General features: G+C 40.9%; 1 protein-coding gene and 1 non-coding gene across 6 annotated transcripts in view; one reads left to right on the forward strand and one right to left on the reverse strand.

Annotated features, from left to right (window-relative positions):
- Positions 1–11,819, forward strand: part of LOC115146054 (uncharacterized) — an 80,641-nt gene extending 68,822 nt beyond the window's left edge. For 2 of the 5 annotated variants that reach the window (XR_010458843.1, XR_010458842.1), the window contains one exon: positions 5,115–11,819. Coding sequence is in view for 1 of the 5 variants with exons in the window: in XM_065001903.1 (XP_064857975.1) it covers positions 3,926–4,737; positions 5,115–5,127 (825 nt within the window). In the remaining 4 variants the exon portion in view is untranslated. Of the gene's footprint in view, positions 1–3,917 lie in introns of those variants that run through there. The other 3 variants (XR_003866087.2, XR_010458841.1, XM_065001903.1) reach the window with 3 other exon arrangements.
- A 10,617-nt stretch (positions 11,820–22,436) lies between these two features.
- trnar-ucu (transfer RNA arginine (anticodon UCU)) lies at positions 22,437–22,526 on the reverse strand. The gene is given in 2 exon segments: positions 22,437–22,472; positions 22,490–22,526. It is a non-coding gene; the product is annotated as a tRNA-Arg (tRNA).
- Positions 22,527–26,683: the final 4,157 nt, after the last annotated feature.

Below are 26,683 nucleotides of genomic sequence, written 5' to 3' on the forward strand. Positions count from 1 at the left end.
TCTCTTCAGTGTGGAGGCTACAGACATTCTCTTCAGTGTGGAGGCTACAGACATTCTCATCAGTGTGGAGGATACAGACATGATCTTCAGTGTGGAGGATACAGGCATTCTCATCAGTGTGGAGGATACAGACATTCTCTTCAGTGTGGAGGCTACATACATTCTCTTCAGTGTGGAGGCTACAGGCATTCTCTTCAGTGTGGAGGATACAGACATTCTCTTCAGTGTGGAGGCTACAGACATTCTCTTCAGTGTGGAGGATACAGACATTCTCTTCAGTGTGGAGGCTACAGCCATTCTCATCAGTGTGGAGGATACAGACATTATCTTCAGTGTGGAGGATACAGACATTCTCTTCAGTGTGGAGGCTACAGACATTCTCTTCAGTGTGGAGGCTACAGACATTCTCTTCAGTTTGGAGGCTACAGGCATTCTCTTCAGTGTGGAGGATACAGGCATTCTCTTCAGTGTGGAGGATACAGACATTCTCTTCAGTGTGAAGGTTACAGACATTCTCATCAGTGTAGAGGATACAGACATTATCTTCAGTGTGGAGGATACAGACATTCTCTTCAGTGTGGAGGCTACAGGCATTCTCATCAGTGTGGAGGATACAGACATTATCTTCAGTGTGGAGGCTACAGACATTCTCTTCGGTGTGGAGGCGACAGACATTCTCTTCAGTTTGGAGGCTACAGGCATTCTCTTCAGTGTGGAGGATACAGGCATTATCTTCAGTGTGGAGGATACAGACATTCTCTTCCGTGTGGAGGCTACAGGCATTCTCTTCAGTGTGGAGGCTACAGACATTATTTTCAGTGTGGAGGCTACAGGCATTCTCTTCAGTGTGGAGGCTACAGGCATTCTCTTCAGTGTGGATGATACAGACATTCTCTTCAGTGTGGAGGATACAGGCATTCTCTTCAGTGTGGAGGCTACAGGCATTCTCATCAGTGTGGAGGATACAGACATGATCTTCAGTGTGGAGGCTACAGGCATTCTCTTCAGTGTGGAGGCTACAGGCATTCTCTTCAGTGTGGAGGCTACAGACATTCTCTTCAGTGTGGAGGATACAGGCATTCTCTTCAGTGTGGAGGCTACAGACATTCTTTTCAGTGTGGAGGATACAGGCATTCTCTTCAGTGTGGAGGATACAGACATTCTCTTCAGTGTGGAGGCTACAGACATTCTCTTCAGTGTGAAGGCTACAGACATTATATTCAGTGTGGAGGCTACAGGCATTCTCTTCAGTGTGGAGGCTACAGACATTCTCTTCAGTGTGGAGGCTACAGGCATTCTCTTCAGTGTGGAGGCTACAGACATTCTCTTCAGTGTGGAGGATACAGACATTATCTTCAGTGTGGAGGATACAGACATTCTCTTCAGTGTGGAGGATACAGACATTCTCTTCAGTGTGGAGGCTACAGGCATTCTCGTCAGTGTGGAGGATACAGACATTATCTTCAGTGTGGAGGATACAGACATTCTCTTCAGTGTGGAGGCTACAGACATTCTCTTCAGCTTGGAGGCTACAGACATTCTCTTCAGTGTGGAGGCTACAGACAGTCTCTTCAGTATGGAGGCTACAGACATTATCTTCAGTGTGGGGGCTACAGGCATTCTCTTCAGTGTGGAGGATACAGACATTCTCTTCAGTGTGGAGGCTACAGGCATTCTCTTCAGTGTGGAGGATACAGACATTATCTTCAGTGTGGAGGATACAGACATTCTCTTCAGTGTGGAGGATACAGACATTCTCTTCAGTGTGGAGGCTACAGGCATTCTCATCAGTGTGGAGGATACAGACATTATCTTCAGTGTGGAGGATACAGACATTCTCTTCAGTGTGGAGGCTACAGACATTCTCTTCAGTGTGGAGGCTACAGACATTATCTTCAGTTTGGAGGCTACAGGCATTCTCTTCAGTGTGGAGGATATAGACATTCTCTTCAGTCTGGAGGCTACAGACATTCTCATCAGTGTAGAGGATACAGACATTATCTTCAGTGTGGAGGCTACAGACATTCTCTTCAGTGTGAAGACTACCTACAGACATTATATTCAGTGTGGAGGCTACAGGCATTCTCTTCAGTGTGGAGGCTACAGACATTCTCTTCAGTGTGGAGGCTACAGGCATTCTCTTCAGTGTGGAGGCTACAGACATTCTCTTCAGTGTGGAGGATACAGACATTCTCTTCAGTGTGGAGGCTACAGGCATTCTCGTCAGTGTGGAGGATACAGACATTATCTTCAGTGTGGAGGATACAGACATTCTCTTCAGTGTGGAGGCTACAGACATTCTCTTCAGCTTGGAGGCTACAGACATTCTCTTCAGTGTGGAGGCTACAGACAGTCTCTTCAGTATGGAGGCTACAGACATTATCTTCAGTGTGGGGGCTACAGGCATTCTCTTCAGTGTGGAGGATACAGACATTCTCTTCAGTGTGGAGGCTACAGGCATTCTCTTCAGTGTGGAGGATACAGACATTATCTTCAGTGTGGAGGATACAGACATTCTCTTCAGTGTGGAGGATACAGACATTCTCTTCAGTGTGGAGGCTACAGGCATTCTCATCAGTGTGGAGGATACAGACATTATCTTCAGTGTGGAGGATACAGACATTCTCTTCAGTGTGGAGGCTACAGACATTCTCTTCAGTGTGGAGGCTACAGACATTCTCTTCAGTTTGGAGGCTACAGGCATTCTCTTCAGTGTGGAGGATACAGGCATTCTCTTCAGTGTGGAGGATACAGACATTCTCTTCAGTGTGGAGGATACAGACATTCTCTTCAGTGTGGAGGCTACAGGCATTCTCGTCAGTGTGGAGGATACAGACATTATCTTCAGTGTGGAGGATACAGACATTCTCTTCAGTGTGGAGGCTACAGACATTCTCTTCAGCTTGGAGGCTACAGACATTCTCTTCAGTGTGGAGGCTACAGACAGTCTCTTCAGTATGGAGGCTACAGACATTCTCTTCAGTGTGGGGGCTACAGGCATTCTCTTCAGTGTGGAGGATACAGACATTATCTTCAGTGTGGAGGCTACAGACATTCTCATCAGTGTGGAGGATACAGACATTATCGTCAGTGTGGAGGATACAGACATTCTCTTCAGTGTGGAGGATACAGACATTCTCTTCAGTGTGGAGGCTACAGGCATTCTCATCAGTGTGGAGGATACAGACATTATCTTCACTGTGGAGGATACAGACATTCTCTTCAGTGTGGAGGCTACAGACATTCTCTTCAGTGTGGAGGCTACAGACATTCTCTTCAGTGTGGAGGCTACAGACATTCTCTTCAGTTTGGAGGCTACAGGCATTCTCTTCAGTGTGGAGGATACAGGCATTCTCTTCAGTGTGGAGGATACAGGCATTCTCTTCAGTGTGGAGGTTACAGACATTCTCTTCCGCGTGTAGGCTACAGGCATTCTCTTCAGTGTGGAGGCTACAGACATTATTTTCAGTGTGGAGGCTACAGGCATTCTCTTCAGTATGGAGGCTACAGGCATTCTCTTCAGTGTGGATGATACAGACATTCTCTTCCGTGTGGAGGATACAGGCATTCTCTTCAGTGTGGAGGCTACAGGCATTATCTTCATTGTGGAGGCTACAGGCATTCTCTTCAGTGTGGAGGCTACCTACAGACATTCTCTTCAGTGTGGAGGCTACAGGCATTCTCTTCAGTGTGGAGGCTACAGGCATTCTCTTCAGTGTGGAGGCTACCTACAGACATTCTCTTCAGTGTGGAGGCTACAGGCATTCTCTTCAGTGTGGAGGCTACAGACATTCTCTTCAGTGTGGAGGCTACAGGCATTCTCTTCAGTGTGGAGGATACAGACATTCTCTTCAGTGTGGAGGCTACAGACATTCTCCTCAGTGTGGAGGCTACAGACATTCTCATCAGTGTGGAGGATACAGACATGATCTTCAGTGTGGAGGATACAGGCATTCTCATTAGTGTGGAGGATACAGACATTCTCTTCAGTGTGGAGGCTACAGACATTCTCTTCAGTGTGGAGGCTACAGACAGTCTCTTCAGTCTGGAGGCTACAGACATTCTCTTCAGTGTGGAGGCTACAGACATTCTCATCAGTGTAGAGGATACAGACATTATCTTCAGTGTGGAGGATACAGACATTCTTTTCAGTGTGGAGGCTACAGGCATTCTCATCAGTGTGGAGGATACAGACATTATCTTCAGTGTGGAGGATACAGACATTCTCTTCAGTGTGGAGGCTACATACATTCTCTTCAGTGTGGAGGCTACAGACATTCTCTTCAGTGTGGAGGCTACAGACATTCTCTTCAGTTTGGAGGCTACAGGCATTCTCTTCAGTGTGGAGGATACAGGCATTCTCTTCAGTGTGGAGGATACAGACATTCTCTTCCGTGTGGAGGCTACAGGCATTCTCTTCAGTGTGGAGGCTACAGACATTCTCTTCAGTGTGGAGGATACATTCATTCTCTTCAGTGTGGAGGCTACAGACATTCTTTTCAGTGTGGAGGATACAGGCATTCTCTTCAGTGTGGAGGCTACAGGCATTCTCTTCAGTGTGGAGGCTACAGGCATTCTCTTCAGTGTGGAGGCTACAGACATTCTCTTCAGTGTGGAGACTACCTACAGACATTATATTCAGTGTGGAGGCTACAGACATTCTCTTCAGTGTGGAGGCTACAGACATTCTCTTCAGTGTGGAGGCTTCAGGCGTTTTCTTCAGTGTGGGGTCTATAGGTGTTTCCATTTACCTAACATTGTGACTCAGGGGGTGGAAGGCAAGCTATATGGGGCATGAAGTCTCCCAAATATGTACACAATAGTTGTATGAAAGTGGCAAAGCAGGGTAGCTTGTCCTCTAACTGTGGTGTTGGTTCAAGGCCCTGGATGGAAAAAAGTATTTCTAAATAACCTAACTAGAATGCTTTGTAAAATGTGAAAATGTCTGAAAATACAAATGTTATTTTCTTCTGTAATACAATTTTTACAGAAATTGTGTGCGAAGCATTGCGTTGCATCATGTCACCAAAATTGACTGATAGTCCATAATTTCTGGTTTTGTATATGTAACCTCAACCCTATGTGTTTTTCTCCCCTGCTTTCTATCTCCCTAGGAATGTCACCTGAGAGGCAAAGTGAGGTGGATCCTGTTCAATGACAAAGACAGCAGATGAGCCTAGTTCACCTGTTCCTCTTGGACGGCCACAGGGATGGATGCTGTGAGGAACCTGGCTCTTGGGCTCCACCTTGATATGATTCTCTAAGGGAGAATGTACTGCAGCGCCAGCTGTGCCACCAGAGACCCTGGGTTCACGTCCAGGCTCTGTCGTAACCGGCCGCGACCTGGAGGTCCGTGGGGCGACGCACAATTGTCATAGCGTCGTCCGGGTTAGGGAGGGCTTGGCCGGTAGGGATATCCTTGTCTCATCGCTCACCAGCGACTCCTGTGGCGGGCCGGGCGCAGTGCACGCTAGCCAGGGTTGCCAGGTGCACAGTGTTTCCTCCGACACATTGGTGTGGCTGGTTTCCGGGTTGGATGCGCGCTGTGTAAAGAAGCAGTGCAGCTTGGTTGGGTTGTGTATCAGAGGACACATGACTTTCAATCTTCGTCTCTCCCGAGCCGGTACGGGAGTTGTAGCGATGAGACAAGATAGTACGAAATTGGGGAGAAAAAGGGGGTAAAATATATATATTTTTAAAAGATGCTCTCAATGGTGCAGCTGTAGAACTTTTATAGGATCTGAGGGCCCATGCCACATTTCTTCAGTCTCCTGACGGGGAAGAGGTGTTGTCGTGCCCTCTTTACGACTGTGTTGTGTGGACCATGATAGATCCTTAGTGATGTGGACACTGAGGAACTTGAGCTCTCGACCCGCTCCACTACAGACCGTCGATGTGAATGGGGGCGCACTCAGCCCTCAGTTTCCTGTAGTCCACGATTAGCACCTTTGTCTTGCTGACATTGAGGAATAGGTTGTTGTCTTTGCACCACACTGCCAGGTCTCTGACCTCCTCCCTATAGAACACAATGTTAGCTCCTGCATCAGTGCATAGTAACATTATCTCTGCATTGCAATCAAATCCTGCTTTGTCCTTCTGTTTTCTTCCTAGCTTAGTCTGTTACGCTTTGAGGTGAAAAGGTTTTTGCCAAATAATGACTACAGATTATAATAATAACATTTCTCAGAATATGTAAATAATTATTATCAAAAAATTACAGTGAAGTGTATTTGATATTTGAAGTGTTTCTTTTTTTCTCATCCATATTACTCTCTCTCATTCTTCCTACCCCTCTCTTTTTCTGTTCCTTTTCCCCTCAACCTCCCTCCCAGCCTCCCTCCCACCCGCCCTATCTGTCTCTCTGTCTGCTTCTCTGATGGTGTTTGCAGTTGCTGGCTGTATGCTGTGTACGCGGATGCTGTTATTGTAAAGATGCCACTGCATTATCATCTGTCACCCACAAAGTCAGAGCAGTGGGCTTAATGGTTAAGTTGGCCTGCCAATGGCCCCTGTTTGTGACAGTAGCAAATGCCAACTCTGTGCTACACGCCTCGCGCTCTGCCATTCTAATTCTGTTATTACTGTCATATGACTATTAATCACAGCCACAGGAGAACAAGAGGAGGGGGAGAAATACACCAGCACAATTAATGCAACTCAATCTACAAGAACCCAACACATGGAGACCCTCTCTTTATGCAGATTTCACATATGGAACTTGAGAACTTCAATTGAGGTCTTAGCGAATAGAGAATTCTAGAAATTGTGTTGAAATTACTCATTATTATTCATTGAAGGTTTTTCATAACCCTATAGTAAAAAAGAAATTAAAACTAGCCTACTATTGTGAATGACAATTATGTTTGTTTTTCCCTTCATCATTTAGTATTCCCCTGAAGGCCCTGCACTGCAGTACTGGAGTTACAAGATGGAGCAAACAGCATAACCCAATGACTCCAGAAGCCTCATCCAGACACCAGGGAAACAGCTTACCCTATGTTCTGTGTTACATTACCTGAAGGGGTCATGCTGGCGGCCCACGTCATTGCTGAATAATGACATTTTGGTCTAATCACACTCAGATTGAAATTATGTAAATGTGGGAACAGATGTAGATGAGAGAGCATTTCGGCGACACATGGCTCCAAATCCCACGGCTATTACTCAAAGGAGGAACTCCAAGTACTGGCAGCAATGCTGGAGGAAAGACTCAATGACCCACAACAAACAAGTGGTTTCTCTGCTTGCCTGTTTTTGATTGTGTTTATTTGTTATTGCCTCTGGTGGTCCAACCAAGCCTGCTGTTCAAACTTCTCACTTTGTTCTTCCGTTTTTCTATTCTTCCCTGCATCAAGTAATGCTGTGGTTAAGAAATGTAGAGTGTGAATACACTTAGTGATTTAATAATACTGTGTGTCTGTGTGGGTGTGTGACTTCTGAAGGCGTATACATATTATCATTAGCTCTATTTTATGCCTCCCAGATGTTGTCAAGAGCCTTCAAAAGATGTGGAAATCTCTCTGTGATTGAACAACAGCTGTTTACATGGAATATGTTGACATTAAATCAAGTAGTGTCTTGCAAAAGAATCCCCTTGAAATTCAATCTCCTTGTGTGCACTTGACAAACACACACACACACACACACACACACACACACACACACACACACACACACACACACACACACACACACACACACACACACACACACACATACACCAGCATCTCTACCTGCACATGACCATCTGATCATTTATCATTTATCACATGACCATCTGATCATTTATCATTTATCATTTATCACATGACCATCTGATCATTTATCATTTATCACGTGTTAATCTGCTGAATTGTAATTATTCGCCTACCTCCTCATGCCTTTTGCACACAATGTATATAGACTTTTATTTATTTATTTTTTATGTAATTTTTTTTCCTACTGTGTTATTGACTTGTTTATTGTTTACTCCATGTGTAACTCTGTGTTGCTGCCTGTTCACACTGCTATGCTTTATCTTGGCCAGGTCACAGTTGTAAATGAGAACTTGTTCTCAACTAGCCTACCTGGTTAAATAAAGGTAAAATAAAAAATTTAAAAATTAAAAGTCGGAAGTTTACATACACTTAGGTTGGAGTCATTAAAACTCGTTTTTCAACCACTCCGCAAATTTCTTGTTAACAAACTAGAGTTTTGGCAAGTCGGTTAGGACATCTACTTAGTGCATGACACAAGTAATTTTTCCAACAATTGTTTACAGACAGATTATTTCACTTATAACTCACTGTATCACAATTCCAGTGGGTCAGAAGTTTACATACACTAACTTGACTGTGCCTTCAAACAGATTGAAAAATTCCAGAAAATTAGGTCATGGCTTTAGAAGCTTCTTTATCGCTCAGGAAGGAAGATGAACGTCCTTAAGATGAATGTACTTTGTTGCGAAAAGTGCAAATCAATCCCAGAACAACAGCAAAGGACCATAACATAACATAAACATAACGATGGTCATTATGGTCAAACAGTTCTATTTTTGTTTCATCAGACCAAAGGATATTTCTCCAAAAAGTACGATCTTTGTTCCCATGTGCAGTGGCAACCCCTAGTCTGGATTTTTTATGGCGGTTTTGGAGCAGTGGCTTCTTCCTTGCTGAGCGGCCTTTCAGGTTATGTCGACATAGGACTTGTTTTACTGTGGATATAGATACTTTTGTACCTGTTTCCTCCAGCATCTTCCCAAGGTACTGTACTCTATACCATCTACTGCATCTTGCCATCTTGACGTAATAAATGTATCACTAGCCACTTTAAACAATGCCACTTTCATATGTTTACATACACTAGATTACTCATCTTATATGTATATACTGTACTCTATATCATCTACTGCATCTTGCCCATGCCGTTCTATACCATCACTCATTCATATATTTTTTGATGTACATATTCTTATTCATTCCTTTACACTTGTGTGTATAAGGTAGTTGTTGTGAAATTGTTAGGTTAGATTACTCGTTGGATATTACTGCACTGTCGGAACTAGAAACACAAGTATTTCGCTACACTCGCATTAATATCTGCTAACCATGTGTATGTGACAAATACATTTTGATTTGATTTGATTTTAGGTCCTTTGCTGTTGTTGGGATTGATTTGCACTTTTCACACCAAAGTACGTTCATCTCTAGGAGACAGAACGCGTCTCCTTCCTGAGCGGTATGACGGCTGAGCGGTCCCATGGTGTTAATACTTGCGTACTATTGTTTGTACAGATGAACGTGGTACCTTCGGAAGTTTGGAAATTGACCCCAAGGACGAACCAGACTTGTGGAGGTCTACAATTTTTTTCTGAGGTCTTGGCTGATTTCTTTTGATTTTCCCATAATGTCAAGCAAAGAGACACTGAGTTGGAATGTCGGCCTTGAAATACATCCACAGGTACACCTGCAATTGACTCAAATTATTTCAATTAGCCTATCAGAAGCTTCTATAGCCATGACATCATTTTCTGGAATTTTCCAAGCTGTTTAAAGGCACAGTCAACTTAGTGTATGTAAACTTCTGACCAACTGGAATTGTGATACAGTGAATTCTAAGTGAAATAATCTACTTGCCAGAACTCCAGTTTGTTAACAGGAAATTTGTGGAGTTGTTGAAAAATTAGTTTTAATGACTCCAACCTAAGTGTATGTAAACTTCCGAATTCAACTTTATATATACACTACCATTCAAAAGTTTGGGTTCACTTAGAAATGTCCTTGTTTTTTAAAGAAAAGCACATTTTTTGTCCATTAAAATAGCATCAAATTGATCAGGAATACAGTGAAGACATTGTTAATGTTGTAAATAGCTATTGGAGCAGGGAAACGGCTGATCTAGGCAGAGTTGCAAAGAAAAAGCCATATCTCAGACTGGCCAATAAAAGGAAAGGATTAAGATGGGCAAAAGAACACAGAGACTGGACAGAGGAACTCTGCCTAGAAGGCCAGCCTCGCCTCTTCACTGTTGACGTTGAGACTGGTGTTTTGCGGGTACTATTTAATGAAGCTTCCAGTTGAGGACTTGTGAGGCATCAGTTGCTCAAACTAGACACTCTAATGTACTTATCCTCTTGTTCAGTAGTGCACCGGGGCCTCCCACTCCCCTTTCTATTCTGGTTAGAGCCAATTGGCGCTCTTCTGTTAAGGGAGTAGTACACAGCGTTGTATGAGATCTTCAGTTTCTTGGCAATTTCTCGCATGAAATAGCCTTCATTTCTCAGAACAAGAATAGACTGACAAGTTTCAGAAGAAAGTTCTTTGTTTCTTGCCATTTTGAGCCTGTAATCGAACCCACAAATGCTGATGCTCCAGAACCTCAACTAGTCTAAAGAATGCCAGTTGTATTGCTTCTTTAATCTGTGGTAGCCTGGTGGTTAGAGCATTGGACTAGTAACCAGAAGGTTGCAAGTTCAAACCACTGAACTGACAAGGTACAAATCTGTTGTTCTGCCCCTGAACAGGCAGTTAACCCACTGTTCCTAGCCTGTCATTGAAAATATGAATTTGTTCTTCACTGACTTGCCTAGTTAAAAAAATCAGAACAACAGTTTTCAGCTGTGCTAACATAATTTCAAAAGGGTTTTCTAATGATCAATTAACCTTTTAAAATTATAAACTTTGATTAGCTAAAACTATGTGCCATTGGAACACAGGAGTGATGGTTGCTGATCATGGGCCTCTGTACTCCTATGTAGATATTACATTTTTTCTTTAAAATCAGCCGTTTCCAGCTACAATAGTCATTTACAACATTGTATTTCTGATCAATTTGATGTTATTTTAATGGACAAAAAAAATTGCTTTTCTTTCAAAGACACAGACAGTTTATATATCCTAGTAGTATCAAATTGGAAATATCAAGAAACATTTTCACTTATTTTTACTCATACTGAAAACCAACAGTTACATCAAAGTTTTTTTTAAATGTCCCTGAGAGCAACACATTCTCTTGGTCAGATATTCTCTGGCTTGGTGAGACATCCACCAGAGCCTGTTCACTGGGGAATGTTAAATATCCCCTTTCCTTTGTCACCTTTACAGCTCTTATTTATTTGTCTGCTTTATTATAATGGTGTTGGGGACAGAGGCATCAGTAAGGTAAATGGGTCGTAACTCGTAACTCACCAAGGGACCATCAATCTGGGTAAGTTGACTCCCTGTATTGCTTACAACTGTTACTGTCATACTAAAGCAGCACATTATCAAAATCAATGAGGATTTAACTGCACTCCAGTTAAGCAGGTGATTGGTGCCATTTAAAGCAAAGAGGTACGAGGAGGCTACGGGTAAACACAAACAACAACTCCAAACACACAACTTAAGGGTCACTTGATTGTCATTGTTAATAAAACTGTCACCTAAATCAATAAAAATAAATTGTAAGATGCCATACACTTAGAAAAACGGTTCTGGATATATCCAAAAAGGTTATATTGTTTGCTTCATATATGGCACCCCTGAAGGTTCTATGTAGAACCCTTTTGTATGGTTATTTGATCAGAACCCCAGGGGTTATTCTTCACTGAACCAAAATTGGTTCCTTGGGTTTAATATAGGATTCTATATGGAGCCAATTTTGGGTTTAGGGGTGTCATATGAAGCAGGCATAGAACTGTTTTTGGTTATATCCAGAACCTTCCTTTCTAAGAGTGTGTGTTTGGTAATAGAGAATCATTTGGAATATCCTCTAAATAATTTTTTTTTTTTCTCTGATTCAAGTAGCTGAATTTATTCTTGAAATCAATGCCTCGATAAAATATCCCTTGGATTTTAACTAGTGATATGAAATCCCTGTCAGTGTGTTAGATTATGACATGGCTCACTCTCACTCAGCACCATACTATGCTTCCAGGCAGGTGTTGTCCACGGCACTGTCCATTTAGATGGAGTAAAAGATCCCTCTCTCCCTCTTGCTCTCTCTCCCACTCTCTCAGCACCACTCCATACTCTCACACAGGTTGGCATGTTTGAATGAAGCAAGCTTGCACCAATCATCCTCTCTCCACAGCCCAGGCAACAGCCACGGCAGCACTAGCTCAACTTCAGCGGTGCTCACTGACCTCTCCTCTCTCCTCTCCTGGCGGTGACAGTCATCTGCCAGCACCAATTCATCCCTCCGGCGCTTCCAGTGTCGAGAGATGAACAAATAACAACGCCTTCCGCTCCTCTGCGGTAAAATGAGAGGCCACCAGGCGCTGCATAATTACCTAAGGCATTGTCAGGGGTAGTGAGGAGGTAATGCGCTATGGGGAGATGCATCCCTGTCAAGTGGGGTTCAGTACATAACAGCCCTGACCTCCCCATGTGATCGTTCCTTCTTAAATACCAAGGTGATTGGTATGTAGTTCATCATGAGGTGGGCAGATATGATGCAGATGAAGGCCCGGGACGTGGTTATAACTCTTCATGTAGCAAACACAGGAAAACACATGAACCTATGACCTGATGTTTTCTGAGGGCCTGAATTCAGGGATTCACTTTACATACAACGTAATGTGTCAAACATGATTTTATATTTCAACACTGTAATTCAGAAATCACTGAATTCCATCCTCCCCTAATGTTTGAGAGGAGAGAACAACCGCTACAGTAAAATCATGTTATTATGTGTAGAAGGTACAAGAACACAGTCAAGAGGAAGGATAACAAATTGTTAAGAAACTGTTCAAGACCTTTAAAGACAATGGGTTAACACGTTTTAACCTGAACTCTAAAATATTTGTGTGTGAGAGAGAGAGAGAGAGAGAGAGAGAGAGAGAGAGAGAGAAAATGTTGAGGTCAGAGTCAGAGAGGCGTGTCCACTGCTTCGAAATGCTACTACTTGTATCAGCTCACCAAGCAGTTAGGGTGTTTGGTTCAGTTGTCTGGCTGTGCTTGTCTCCACAGTGTTTGAAGGGGTTTCAGCATGCATTGATTCATTACATGACAGTATTATCACTTGACCTATGGGTCACTTCACCTGAGTGCCAAGGTTGAACAGGCTCACCAAGACCCATAGTTCACCACTGCGCCAAGGCTCACCAATGCACTTAGCAGGTTTATCAAGACACCAGACTTATATGATCTTATATGTTTATTAGACAGACAAGGGAAAAGGCTATCAAAGAAGATAAACCAAAAACGGGAACACCAATTTCCCAGTAAACTCAACTGCATGAGTAGGCTATGGACTGCTGGATGAGGTGCATGGAATCACTGAGACATCATGCACATTTATGATCCAATTTTAAACAAAGTTAATGACTAGTAATTAATTATTTCATGAATTACAATGAGCTGAAAACGAGTAAAAAAAAAAAAGGTATTATCCTCCAACCTAGGGAGTTGTGTATGTTGGCAAGATGCAGGTCAGTTTTAGAGGTATGCAGTGCTGAGTTAATTAAACAGAAAGGGAAGGATGAGGAAGGAAGGACACTTTTTGTCCCCTACTCGAGATGCAGGTCAGTTTTAGAGGTATGCAGTGCTGAGTTAATTAAACAGAAAGGGAAGGATGAGGAAGGAAGGACACTTTTTGTCCCCTACTCCAGATGCAGGTCAGTTTTAGAGGTATGCAGTGCTGAGTTAATTAAACAGAAAGGGAAGGATGAGGAAGGAAGGACACTTTTTGTCCCCTACTCAAGATGCAGGTCAGTTTTAGAGGTATGCAGTGCTGAGTTAATTAAACAGAAAGGGAAGGATGAGGAAGGAAGGACACTTTTTGTCCCCTACTCCAGATGCAGGTCAGTTTTAGAGGTATGCAGTGCTGAGTTAATTAAACAGAAAGGGAAGGATGAGGAAGGAAGGACACTTTTTTGTCCCCTACTCCAGATGCAGGTCAGTTTTAGAGGTATGCAGTGCTGAGTTAATTAAACAGAAAGGGAAGGATGAGGAAGGAAGGACACTTTTTTGTCCCCTACTCCAGATGCAGGTCAGTTTTAGAAGTATGCAGTGCTGAGTTAATTAAACAGAAAGGGAAGGATGAGGAAGGAAGGACACTTTTTTGTCCCCTACTCCAGATGCAGGCTATTACAAATACATGCTGTTTCCTGTGTGTCTCTGTGAGGCAGCTCCACTATCGACTGTGAGTAAATTAATATTCAGACGGTTAAAAAAAAGCTACCCGTAGATGTATTAATCGAGCTCCGGGTGGGAGAAACAGTAGCGGGGAGGCAGGTGAACCCTGGACGACCCCAGGAGCTGTCACACAGACATATCTGCTTATTATGCAAATGTAAGGAGTGAGCTATTGATCCCAGCCTGTAGGATACCATTAGCCCGCCCAGCTGGGACCAGGGATATGTCTCAGTGTTGTACCCATGCACACTGCATATTGCTGATCATTTGCAAATGTATATCAAATCTGCATGAAACAGCCTCCAGACACTCAATGCAAACAGACCATATCCCATGATGGTGACAATGGGAGTAGGGGTGATGATGATGAAGATGATGATGATAATGGCGATGAGGATATTGATAATGATTGTAATTCTACAATAACAATTTTCCAAGCAGTAAACACATTTTAATCATGTTTATTGATGATTAATTTCCGTTTCTGCAATGGTAATCAGGAATAGGGATCAAGTGTTATATATAAGAATATATTTTAAAAATTAAGTAGGCTACATACTGTATCTTAATTGGGTTCTCTACAGATATTTATTGTATTCTCTCTAGCAGTCAAACACACAGGATTTGACCACAAGCAGAACACAAATGCTAACACACTCAAATAAGTTTACAGAGGAGACAACACAGCTGGATGAAGAGGAGCACAGGCATGGCAATTCATTTACACTTGCCTGATCATTTTTCACCATCCAGGCCGCTCCACAACTGAACCACATCTTCCAGAGTTGCTCTTGCACTTGATCCCTTCGGAAAACACACACATCAAAGGGTTACAGCAATTCAGCTATCAATCATAGTCGGAAACAGACCCTGATCTGTTTATTATGAAGACTTATCTCTATTTGCACACGTTCTCTATCCATCTTTATCTAGCTACCATTTTCCATATCACCCAATCACATCAATCAATAATGAGAGTATACTGTGGTACTGCCTTGATGAAAAACTAACAGTAGCCAAAGAAAACTAAAGGAAGAATGGTGACAAAAGATATGTATATATAAGATACATTATTTCTTCATACATTGTTGGTTGAATTCTAAGCTTTCCGACTGGACAAAAACTTGTTGAATCCATATTGTTTCCATGTCATTTCAACCCAAAATCTAACTTTCCCAAGTACAAATTCAGAGATCAATTAACACTGATGCTAGTGAATAGACACATTAGAAACACTCAAGTGTCAATGGCATATACCGAATGCCCCTGTCTCTAGCCTACTACAACGCCTGATACCTGCTCTATGTGAGTGAAGACAGACATAATTAAGGTAAGTGGCTTACATAAAGAAGCTCTGTATATTTGTGAATTATTATGAGTATGAATAGACTGTGCTGGATATTTACAAATGAATGACTGTTATAAATGCATCCATCCTGTCGGAGCATGACATATTATTTGAAAAAGATCAAACATTCAGAAAAAAAACAAGTTTCTCAAAACCTAAGAAGACAAATAATGATTAACCATATATTTTGAGATGATTTTTTAAAGGTTAAGCATAGTAGTAGCATGCTTTATCTCTATTTTTTGTTTTAATTTGTCTCTAAACGACATAGCAAACGAACAACAGCTACAATTGACCACATTAATCTGTCCACGTATTACCAAATTAATCCAATTTCAGATTTAGGCTACAGAAATGTGTGCTCATGATGAATTTTCAAGGTTTCTGTTAGAATGTATGGAAGTCAGGAATTCCTATTATCAAAACGTGTTGACAACGTTCTGCAAAACTGAGAATGTTTAATCTCTTTTGCTAATTAGTTTGTTAATATAGCTACCTTCATGTAATTGTGTTGCTAGGTCTCCTTCGATTTGAGGATGGATCTAGTGTTTTCAGTAAAAACTGAGATTTTGATTGCTGTTTTTTCCTCCGATAAAATGTTCTTTATTTTTGTGATTACAGTTTGGAAAGGTAGACCTATATTAGAAATGTTAACTAAGAAATATTGTTGGCAAGCATGACATAATAAATATGTGCCGAGTCTTGTACTGCAATATACAGTAAATGGCACAGTGGCACAAGGCACATTCGAATGGTTCTCAAAACTAACTTTGAAAACATAAATGGTATAAATCCTAGATGTGCAGGGTATATTTTAAATGTTTTATGAATGTGCACCTCACAAAAAAATATAAACCCCACCAAAATATAATTTTGATCTTCCTTTTCCTTACCATTCGAGCCCACCCGCATCATGCAGCTTGCGCAATTATCATTAGTCCATAATGAAGTCACTGGTCCACTATGGATTATAAATGGCTTTAGATCACCTCAGTTATTCGGCAAATGGATTTTTCCGAGATGATATACTTCCTTTCAATATTATATATTCTAACAGAGCAAATACAAAGTTGAATCCTGTTGTTTTCCAGATCATGAAAAACTTCCACAAAAGTTTTTACTAACTTAGGCCGTCATTGTAAAAAATAATTTATTCTTTAACTGACTTGCCTAGTTAAATGAAGGTTAAATTAAAAATTTAAAAATCGATTCGATCCTCAACTATGGTAGGGTGCCATTGCAAGGACAAACCTAGGGACCCATCTAAGCAGGCTACGTCATCACAGGTCGGTGGATCAAATTACTTCTGAAATGTAGGAGAAAAATAATAATAACATTTTTTTTTTTTTAAACCTTCTGAAATGTAGGCTGAGGTTGTGATTGAAGTCAGGCGCTTCACAGGCCAGCCTGTTTCAGGTAAACCTATGGAGGTGATAAGAAACCAACAGCTCTGGTTGTTTTTTATGTTTAAAAGTATATTTTAAACGAGGAGCTCTAAATCATGCATTGACGTCAATGGGTAGCCTAATGTGTGAAAATTCGAGTTACACACGTACGTGCTCTAAGTTCTCTAACATAGTGGTCTCGTATAGGCTAACTAATTGGGTCAACTGTGCCCCATTACTATCAAATGAGCTGCTGTAATAAGACACTTGGTCAGAGCAATCTCGATAGAAATCACATTTTGGAGCCATGTTGTCCAACTACAGGCTAAACCCAGTTCTAAGATGGTTTAAGGGTCATTGTAAAGGTCTTCAAGAAACAATTGGCAGAGGTATATTTGTATTTTATTTAACTAGGCAAGTCAGTTAAGAACAGTCTTAATTACAATGATGGAAGACGCTGGGCCAATTGTGACTCCTAATCACGGCCGGTTGTGATACAGCGTGAAATTGAACCAGGGTTTGTAGGGAGGTCTTTAGCACTGAGGTGCAGTGCCTTAGATCGCTGCGCCACTCAGGAGCCAAAATATATAAAGAGAGAGGACCGAGGTACATGCTTTCAAGTAGTGTGACATGTTTGTCTAAACAGTGATAAAATTTGAAGGCTTGGTGTTGTAAAAATATGTTCTTCAATAGCCTATAAATGACATTACATTTTAGAAATGAATTTAGAGAAAATCGTAAGAGCTATAGTAGAGAGAGATAGGGGTCACAATGGACAGAATAAATGGATGGAGGAAGAGATAAAGCGTGAGGTTGAGGTAGCAAAGAAAGGGGAGATAAAATAAAGAGTTGGAGAGACAATTGAGAGAAAAAAAGAGACCACAGGTGATAGAGGGAAAGAAAAAAAGGAGAAGATAAAGAAGAGCGAGATGGACTTAGAAAGAGAGATGGCTCTGTGTGCACGGGCCAATCCTATCATTTATCAGAGCCCTGGAAGATCTACCATCAGAGCACCTCTGAGTGATGTTGCTCACTTGCCTCCGCCTCCATCATACCAAACCTCAGTGGGCTATGACTGCAGTTTCACGAGCTGGGTCAATTTTCATAAAGCATCTCGGAGTGCTGATCTAGGGTCAGTTGTACCTTTTAGATCATAATAAATAAGAGGGGGGACTTGATCCCCATGTAGGCTAATAGAAAGCGCAGTAACAGGCCAGTAACATTAACATTTCAACAACTTTGGTCGTCAGTCAGCAAGGAATTATTAGAATACAGATTTCATTATGTAGGCTAAATAAGGATGTACACCTTCAAAGCACTCAAAAGCAAATGTAACATTAGGTAAAGGGTGTCAAAATGGTTATGCCACATTTGGCCAAGCACAAGATGTATGGACGTTTTATATCACCCATCATCACTTTTCTTATACATAGTTTGTGAAGCATCTATGTAGGTCGCATGATGGGTTATGGTGGTTTCATTAAGCCCAAGAAGTTAAACATTCATTTAAACGATCCTTTATAATACATTTCGATACAATGGAAATGTTAATTTCAAGCTGAACAAAGATATAGGCGTTTCCTTCATATTCCCAATGTGTTCTCTATTACAGATGTCTTGCGAGTAACATCTTGAAAAAGATCTAAAAGCAGCTAAACTAGCTAAGCAGCTAAGCAGATAAGCTATTGGCACAATACTTGGACAGGATAATAGGCTACATGGTAAACCCTTTCAATTAAATCCCATGGAAAAATGTGTTCGACACTGTACAAGTTCAATGCAATCGAAATGCATGCAGAATGGCATACGATGATTATTGTCTGATTACTGACCTCGACGTTCTGGTAATAAATATGCCTACATGTACGTGAGTAGGCCTACAGGCGGTTCTGTGAGAAAATAATAAAATATATTAGGCTAGTGCAACTTGAGAGATATAATTTGGTAAAATTAGCATATCAACTCCTTACAATCTCAGAGCCTATATAATGACTAACATCTAAATAACGTAATTATGAAACTGGCCATTCAAAAAAACAAAAATTATCCCACTTTAATAACACACCAAAAAGGATAACACATCATCTTTGTAGCCAGTTCTATAACTGCCTACAAAGAAGTAGGCTACATTTAATTACACATTTAAGCACACGCTCCAGCAGGTATATCTCTCTAGTCACCCCCAAAACCAATTCTTTCTTTGGCCGCCTCTCCTTCCAGTTCTCTGCTGCCAATGACTGGAACGAACTACAAAAATCTCTTAAATTGGAAACACTTATCTCCCTCACTAGCTTTAAGCACCAACTGTCAGAGCATCTTACAGATTACTGCACCTGTACATAGCCCACCTATAATTTAGCCCAAACAACTACCTCTTTCCCAACTGTATTTAATTTATTTATTTATTTTGCTCCTTTGCACCCCATTATTTTTATTTCTACTTTGCACATTCTTCCATTGCAATACTACCATTCCAGTGTTTTACTTGCTATATTGTATTTACTTTGCCACCATGGCCTTTTTTGCCTTTACCTCCCTTCTCACCTAATTTGCTCACATTGTATATAGACTTTTTTTTTTTTTTTTTTTTTACTGTATTATTGACTGTATGTTTGTTTTACTCCATGTGTAACTCTGTGTAGTTGTATGTGTCGAACTGCTTTGCTTTATCTTGGCCAGGTCGCAATTGTAAATGAGAACTTGTTCTCAACTTGCTTACCTGGTTAAATAAAGGTGAAATAAAAAAAATAAAAAAAAAATTGACACAGCAAGTTCTGGTCTTGAAATTAATTTCCGATCATTTCTCGGTAGGTTTCATCACTTTTATCAGCAGTCCTTCTGCTACAGAATTCAGTGAGCATCATGATTAAAGGAAAAAAGCAATTAGCCTAATTCAATTCAAAATTAACTACTTTCGAGGTTTAAGTGCAGCCAACAAAGCATGTTTTAAAGTTGGGCTAGATCTATATTAATTTGTGCAACCGTGCAATATTTTTCCGTCTCTTAAATGAAGGTAAACACGGTAAATGACTGCTGGCAAGTTAATGTCGGCCATAAAAATGTGGATTATGGTGGAAAACAACAATTGACTAGTCACTATTGATTTCCGCATTATGCTGACATGTTTTGGGGGAAACATGGGAGAAAAGTGAGAACGGTAGTGAGTGGGGAGACATCTGGTACGTTCAGAATCTGAAAGTGGCTAACATTTGTCAGATATTGCTTGAAAAATAAACAATTAAAGGGCAAAACAACGATATCAGAACGCTGAAGTATAGCCTGCACGTTTAAAAAAAACGTTAAGAAAAGACAAATGTAAGAACATAGGTTTCTGCTGCATCGGAATGAATTAGATTAAATTCAGGCAAAAGTGGGGATTATGTTATTAACAGTTTTACAGACCATTTCAAAGATTATTTTTTTCACTCGTTGCAAATTCACTTTCACTAGAAACATCAAATTGCATGTTTACTGATGTTTACAGCTCTTCACTTACTCCTCGACTACATTGCTTTCCTTGGGTGATTGGAACTTGCTCCCCATTTCAACTTCGACCTTTTAACCCCTGACTCGCCTTGGGCTGACTCGGTCACCGGGTTGGAGAGGCAACACTAAATATTCAAAAAATTCTTTCAATCGATTACCAACAAACCACTCCAACTCCACTTATCTGTCACAGGATATACTGCAAATTGAAATCGGCCTGGCGTGAAGTTGAATAAGTTATGTTTTTTTGTAGAATAGGAACATGCACATTTAACAATGATGCGTGTCCCTTTTTTTTACTGACTTTGAAATTCAGGGTGTTCATTTATTTTTGTATAAGATTGAAAACATGATAAATCATAAAGATGATTATTATTAACATATTCATAAAATAACGTTTATAAATTAAACTATATTATTATCATGACAATTGTATGTTGTTGTAATGTGTAATTAATATGAGCAGGTATATTATTCATATTCATTTTATTAGCCTTAGTTCACCTGGTTTTCCTTGGCATTAAGTGCAGGGACACATATCAATATACTTTTAATGAATTGACTCGAACTTTAGTTTGTTAATGGACAAATCACTTTGTACAAGGGCTGGTCCCGTTATTTACAGAACCATGAGCTTGGGTCTGAAACAATCGATGTTAGCGAAATAGAAGAATAATGAGCACCCGGTTACATTAAGATCATGGATGATATAGGTCTATACTTTGTATTTATCGTTTAGGGAGGGCACTTCAAAATATCAACTTGGAGAGATCCGTTATTTTAACGTGGCCGTCATAACACAAGGCTGCCGAAATAAAGGTAAGAGAGCTCCCTTACAATTTATCCTCAATGTTGTGTAACATAGTAGATATAACAGGCCTGCATGCCTGATTCGTATAGACGACAAATTCAAATGAATGATTCTTTCCATCTGAACAGCCTATGCAGAAACAAAGGGCCCATAATACTGGGCTATTCAAACTCTCGTTCTTTGTCTACCATATTGTAGCATATAATACTACCTAATGTAAAGTAACATATCATACTAAATGGAGTGGGACGGATTTTAGTAAAATATAATAGCCTATGTTTAGTTGTGAGACCACAGCCAGCGTACAGAGGCTTCATTCTAGAGCGAGCTGATGTTGCAAGTCTGTGGGAGAGTGAAACATTGTTTTCAGTCTGATTGAACGCAAACATGCAGCTTCTCTCTGCCAGAAGTTAACGTCTCTGCAGTATAAAATATCAGCATTCAAACGCATAATTGCCTAATCCGTATTTAAGTGTTTTGCCTTGTTATAACCACAAAATTCAATAGGAAATAAGAATATAACCAAATGTCACCTCAAGAACAATGCGGTCAGTATTTGTTAATACATGACGGCATACCTGTTTATGTTCTGGTATTGATACTACTCAGTAGTAAACCTCTGTTAAACGTAATACTGGATGAACTACACTGGGAATTCCTAGTGGGATATAGGCTATCCAGCCAATGCTTTCTATTTATGGAGATTCTATCCGAAATTGGGGGCATCATTGCGTGTGTTCAATGTCTGCTGTTCATAGCGGAATTATTCTGTTGATGGTGTGTTTTTTCATCAACCTACTAAAGAAGTTCTATGTTTCATGGTGAATGATGGGTTTTCGTTGCACTTCTCTGTTCCGACACTGTATGCCTGGAAGCCTTTCCAGCACCAGCCGCCAACTCCGAGTCCACACCCACTACGCCACGTGCACTGTTACGCAGGCCTTCAGGCTGCGTAATCTTGAACGAGCACGTCGAGAGCAACAAGCAGTTCGCAAGCAACTTTTGCCAGCACAGTATTTTAACATGTTTCAAGATTGTATGGATAGTAAAGGGTCGCCTATTTGGTTATTGACTATGACAGCTACCCGACATCTGACGTTAATAAAAGTATGCCATTTTTGGTGAATCTTCTTTTAATTTCGGCGATAGATTATGCTACCTTGTGTGTAGATAGAGCCTTTTGGCTTATCAATGGAGGTGAATATTCTGGCTATTATTATAGTTGAGGTTAAACACATTTTGCGTATTCGCAAATGCTCATGTTCCATTGTCAGTCTATACTCATGTTTCACTATCAACAGATTAAAAAAAGTCGACTCCGGTGGGACTCGAACCCACAACCTTTGAATCACTACGATCTTTAACCTAGAAGTCCAATGCGCTATCCATTGCGCCACGGAGCCGCTGACGTTCTACACAAGTAGTTTCAAATACGACCATTCGCCTTAAAACATGCCCATCTTTTCAACTACACGTTATTTTGTCAATGTTAGGGAAGTTTTGAAATCGGCTGCACACGGTTTGAAGAAAAATCTTTCAAAAATACATCAAACGCTTTTATTTTGGGAGGTTTCAAAATAGATGACCCAAGCTGTAGCCTACAATAACTCAAGTTTTTTGGTCACATATTATTAAATAAACGTAAAATAAAAAAATAAAAATAGGCTACATAGGCCCATTATAAACTCAACACAACCGTCACATCACTCCAGCACAGTCACAGTACCATCTCTTACATATTAGAAAATTGATGGTATTTCGGTACAATATTGTACTGGCGGTTAGAGAGTCAGTCGAGGACATTTCTGGTAGCGAAAACCAATCATATCCCTGATCCTACCAAGAAGTTACGAAGAATTGCCCTCACCAACCAAACAGAGACCGCACCGCTACCAAGACGTTACCATTAATTGGCCAATGAGAACAGAGCTGTTGAACACTACTAATGACCGCTGTCCTTGGCGCGGTTCATGACGCTTCCACATAAAATTGGCTTATCAGAGTAAAAGTAGATAGATATTTGGTTGAGTGAGGTTCCCATTTATTGAATGATATAACATACATAGTTTCCCTGCAAAATATTACCATAGAAAGGATGCAGAGACGTGTATTCCATGTTGTTCTAGTGAGGCGGAAAGAACCGTATGCTCTCCTCTCACCTGTGCTATACTTGTATACATACATACCCAGGCTACATACAGTCAGGTAAAAATAATTGGCACCCTTGATAAAGATGAGCAAAAAAAGACTATGAAATAAACAATTCAAATACTGAGCTATGAAGAAGGGTACATTTAGTAGGCCTAAACACCGCAGGAGTTAAATCTTGTTTATCCCAGTTTTAGAGAAAGGGCTTGATCTATAAATGTAATACCATGATCCCATCGAAAACGTAATGTTGGCTAAGTTATTTTGATTGTAAATCAAGGAAGTAATTGAAGACAACATAATTGGAGGAAGATGTGAGAATGACAAATGTACTCTAATTTGTTTTTTAATCAGTGCACAGCACACACTCAGGAAAATTAAATAGTTTATACAATGGCGCATTCAAAGACTGACATTAACTGATCAGAATGTAATTACAGCATTCAGCTAAGGGGTTTTGTGTTCAGAGTAAATTAAGAGGAAGGGGAGAATACTGTTGACTAATACATCAATGAAAAATGATGCTGTATAAGCTTGAAAAATAGAGGATCAGCCGGGGACAGGTGTGGAGGTCATAAACACCACAGAGGGACAAACAATTGAACACAAATAATTACAATTTTGTATAATTACCTTAAAATGGAGAGAGACTGATTGGTGGCTCCAATCAGAATGCCCAGCCCGTAAGGAACAGAGGACAAGGAGCTGACTGAAGGACAGCCAAGCATAGATGTGGAGAATGGACAGAGGCCCAGTCGGGCACAGGTGTGGAGGTCACAGACAGAGACCCAGCCAGGCACAGGTGTGGAGGTCATAAACTCTCAGTTCAATTCCATTACACGTAAGAGTCATTGGACGAAGGCGTATTCTGTACGGGAAGTTGTTAAGAGCCCCGAAGTTCGGTCTGAACATTAACATGCACCGCTTGCAGTACGGTTTTGTAAGCATAAGGACCTTATCTTTCAAATACAAAATAAAAAACAAAAGGTTAAATTGATACACATCTTTATGGGGTTAGTCTTACCACAGGGCCATATCTCCATGTTACAGCATGTGTTTGCCAGTGGCGACCCGTCATTCAGGGCAGGTGGGGCAGAGCAAATAAAAACATTTAAGAAGTGCTTTCTGTGGTGGTGGGGCAAGCCAGCAGAAAATATGGAGCATTGCGCCGTGACTGGCTCAGTGTTCTGTCAATCATGGGGACACTACATCTCCACCAAGTCAAAGGGTAGAGCTCGAAAATTTCAACCCCTTGGGTGCTGCCATAGAGTTACATGAGAAGTGCCCATCCAAGAAAGCTTAAGGTCATTGGCCAAAGATAAAATGACATCAAATCACGTTATATCTACAGTAGCTTTCTTACTTTCAAAATCTTAGCTAGCAGTTGTCATCATGAATCAAGTCGACAATCTACTGGCAAATCCTTTTTAATCCTTGTCATATGAAGATAAATAATTAAGTGAAATTATAAATAAAACGTATCGGTGCTCATCGGCCATAAACATTACACAACAAGTTGGATATCGCAAATTCAACAATCAGTGGTTTGAAAGGAATCAGTGGCTAACTGCAAGCATTGCAAAGCAATCATTAGCCTGCTATTCAGTTGAGTGGCTGTGTGGTCCCAAATCTAAGATTAAGGGTATCTTTTCCTTGTTTAAAATGATTGACATTCCACATTGGCCATGCTGTCAATGAAGCATGATTTGTGCCGCGCTCAAAACAACTCGGAACTGCAAAACCTGACTTTAGTGAGTTAAAAACAACTGGGAACTTGGGAAAAACGAGCTACGACTGGGAAAATACGTTTGAACTTTAATCCAACTCGGGAATTGTAAATCGGGAACTCGGGCCTCTTTCTAGAGCTACGACTTGAAGATCACTGACGTCATCATGATTCAACCTTTTTTTTTAAATTCAAGTTCCCAGTTGTCTTGAAAGCACCATGAATCCAGAGAATGCCAGACTTTGATGACAAAATTTGCCCACAAAGGACCGCCGCACCACCTTCCTGTTCAAGTGAGCACAGCACAACAACGTGAGTCCAAAAATGTATTGTACTGTATGCTGCTGCATAAACTATGTAATATGCCAGGGAGATATGTATACTGTAGCTAAGAAAGTAATACTAAGTATATGTTGTGTAGTAAGCTGTTAGTAGCCCATGTGCCTCACCCTAATAATTTGGGCTATTTTCACCACTTAATTTCGCCTACTGTTCTGACTTGGTGGTGCACATGTAGCTTATAACCTGTTTTTGGAAATGTAATCATCGAATATTGTAAGAGCTTCCATTGTCTGCTTATATGCCCCCTTTATTTATCCTACGTTTCTGACTGGGTGTACAGGAAGAACACTGTAAGAACGGCCCATGTTCTAAATTCTGTTGCTGTACATTTCAAAAGTGCTGAACAAATAGTTATATTGACTACGTACATCCTAGCTCGATCATTAATGTCTTAATCAAAATTACAGACTGCCTCTTATCCGCTCGTAGTCCCCTTATGCCATAGTTTGTACATCTCAATTGTCAGCAGAAACCGCATTTGTTTAAGTAAGTCAGTCAGCCGTATCACAACTGAGAATCGATTCACGTTTAGATGGAGTGTTTGGTTCTTTTGGCTTCCAGAGCCAATTCACCTTTAAACAGAACATCCAAGATACTTGGACTATAAAGGAGTAATGTTAGGCTCCTTTAGTCTATTATTTGGCTATCTCTCAAAAGTAGGAATAAAACTAGCAGTAACAGTATGTAGTATGAAATGTTATATCAACATGTAGATAAAGTGAGCAGTACATATAAACAGTAATAAATAATAGCAGCAGTGATGGTAGTGAGTGAGTGAGTGAGTGTGCATGCATGCGTGCATGTGCAAGAGACGCGGCTTTCGTGGAGCGATAGTTAACGATGCTTTGTGGGTGACAAGTTGCAAAAGTGTTCAGAGGATCCCTGATTTGAGCCCAGGTTGAGGCAAGGACAGGGACGGAAGCAATACTGTTACAGAGAGTCAGAGAGTCAGTGGGTCAGTGTTACAGAGAGTCAGTCTCTTAAGGTGCAGGTGAACAGCAGGTTGTGCAGGTGGACAACTGGGCTTTTCAACAGTCTTATGGCCTGGAGGTGGATGCTCTTACCATCTGCCAGATGGAAGCGGAGAGAACAGGCCGTGGCTGAAGTCCTTTGTGATCTTCCAGGGGACGGTGAAGCTGCTTTTACAGATGGGGATGTAACAAGACAGGATGCTCTCTATGGTGCATCTGTAGAAACGGGTGTCTTTCAGGACAAGGCTCCCATGTGGCAACTTTTTGAAGATGTGTTGCTCCATGTGTGTTATGGAAATAACGGGAAAAGATTGTAATGGTGAGTATAAGATGTAAAATGTAATCAGTGTGTAGATTGGATGTATAGATGGAA

Source organism: Oncorhynchus nerka, linkage group LG2 (genome assembly GCF_034236695.1).
Source record: "Oncorhynchus nerka isolate Pitt River linkage group LG2, Oner_Uvic_2.0, whole genome shotgun sequence".
In the NCBI taxonomy this organism is placed as follows: Eukaryota; Metazoa; Chordata; class Actinopteri; order Salmoniformes; family Salmonidae; genus Oncorhynchus; species Oncorhynchus nerka.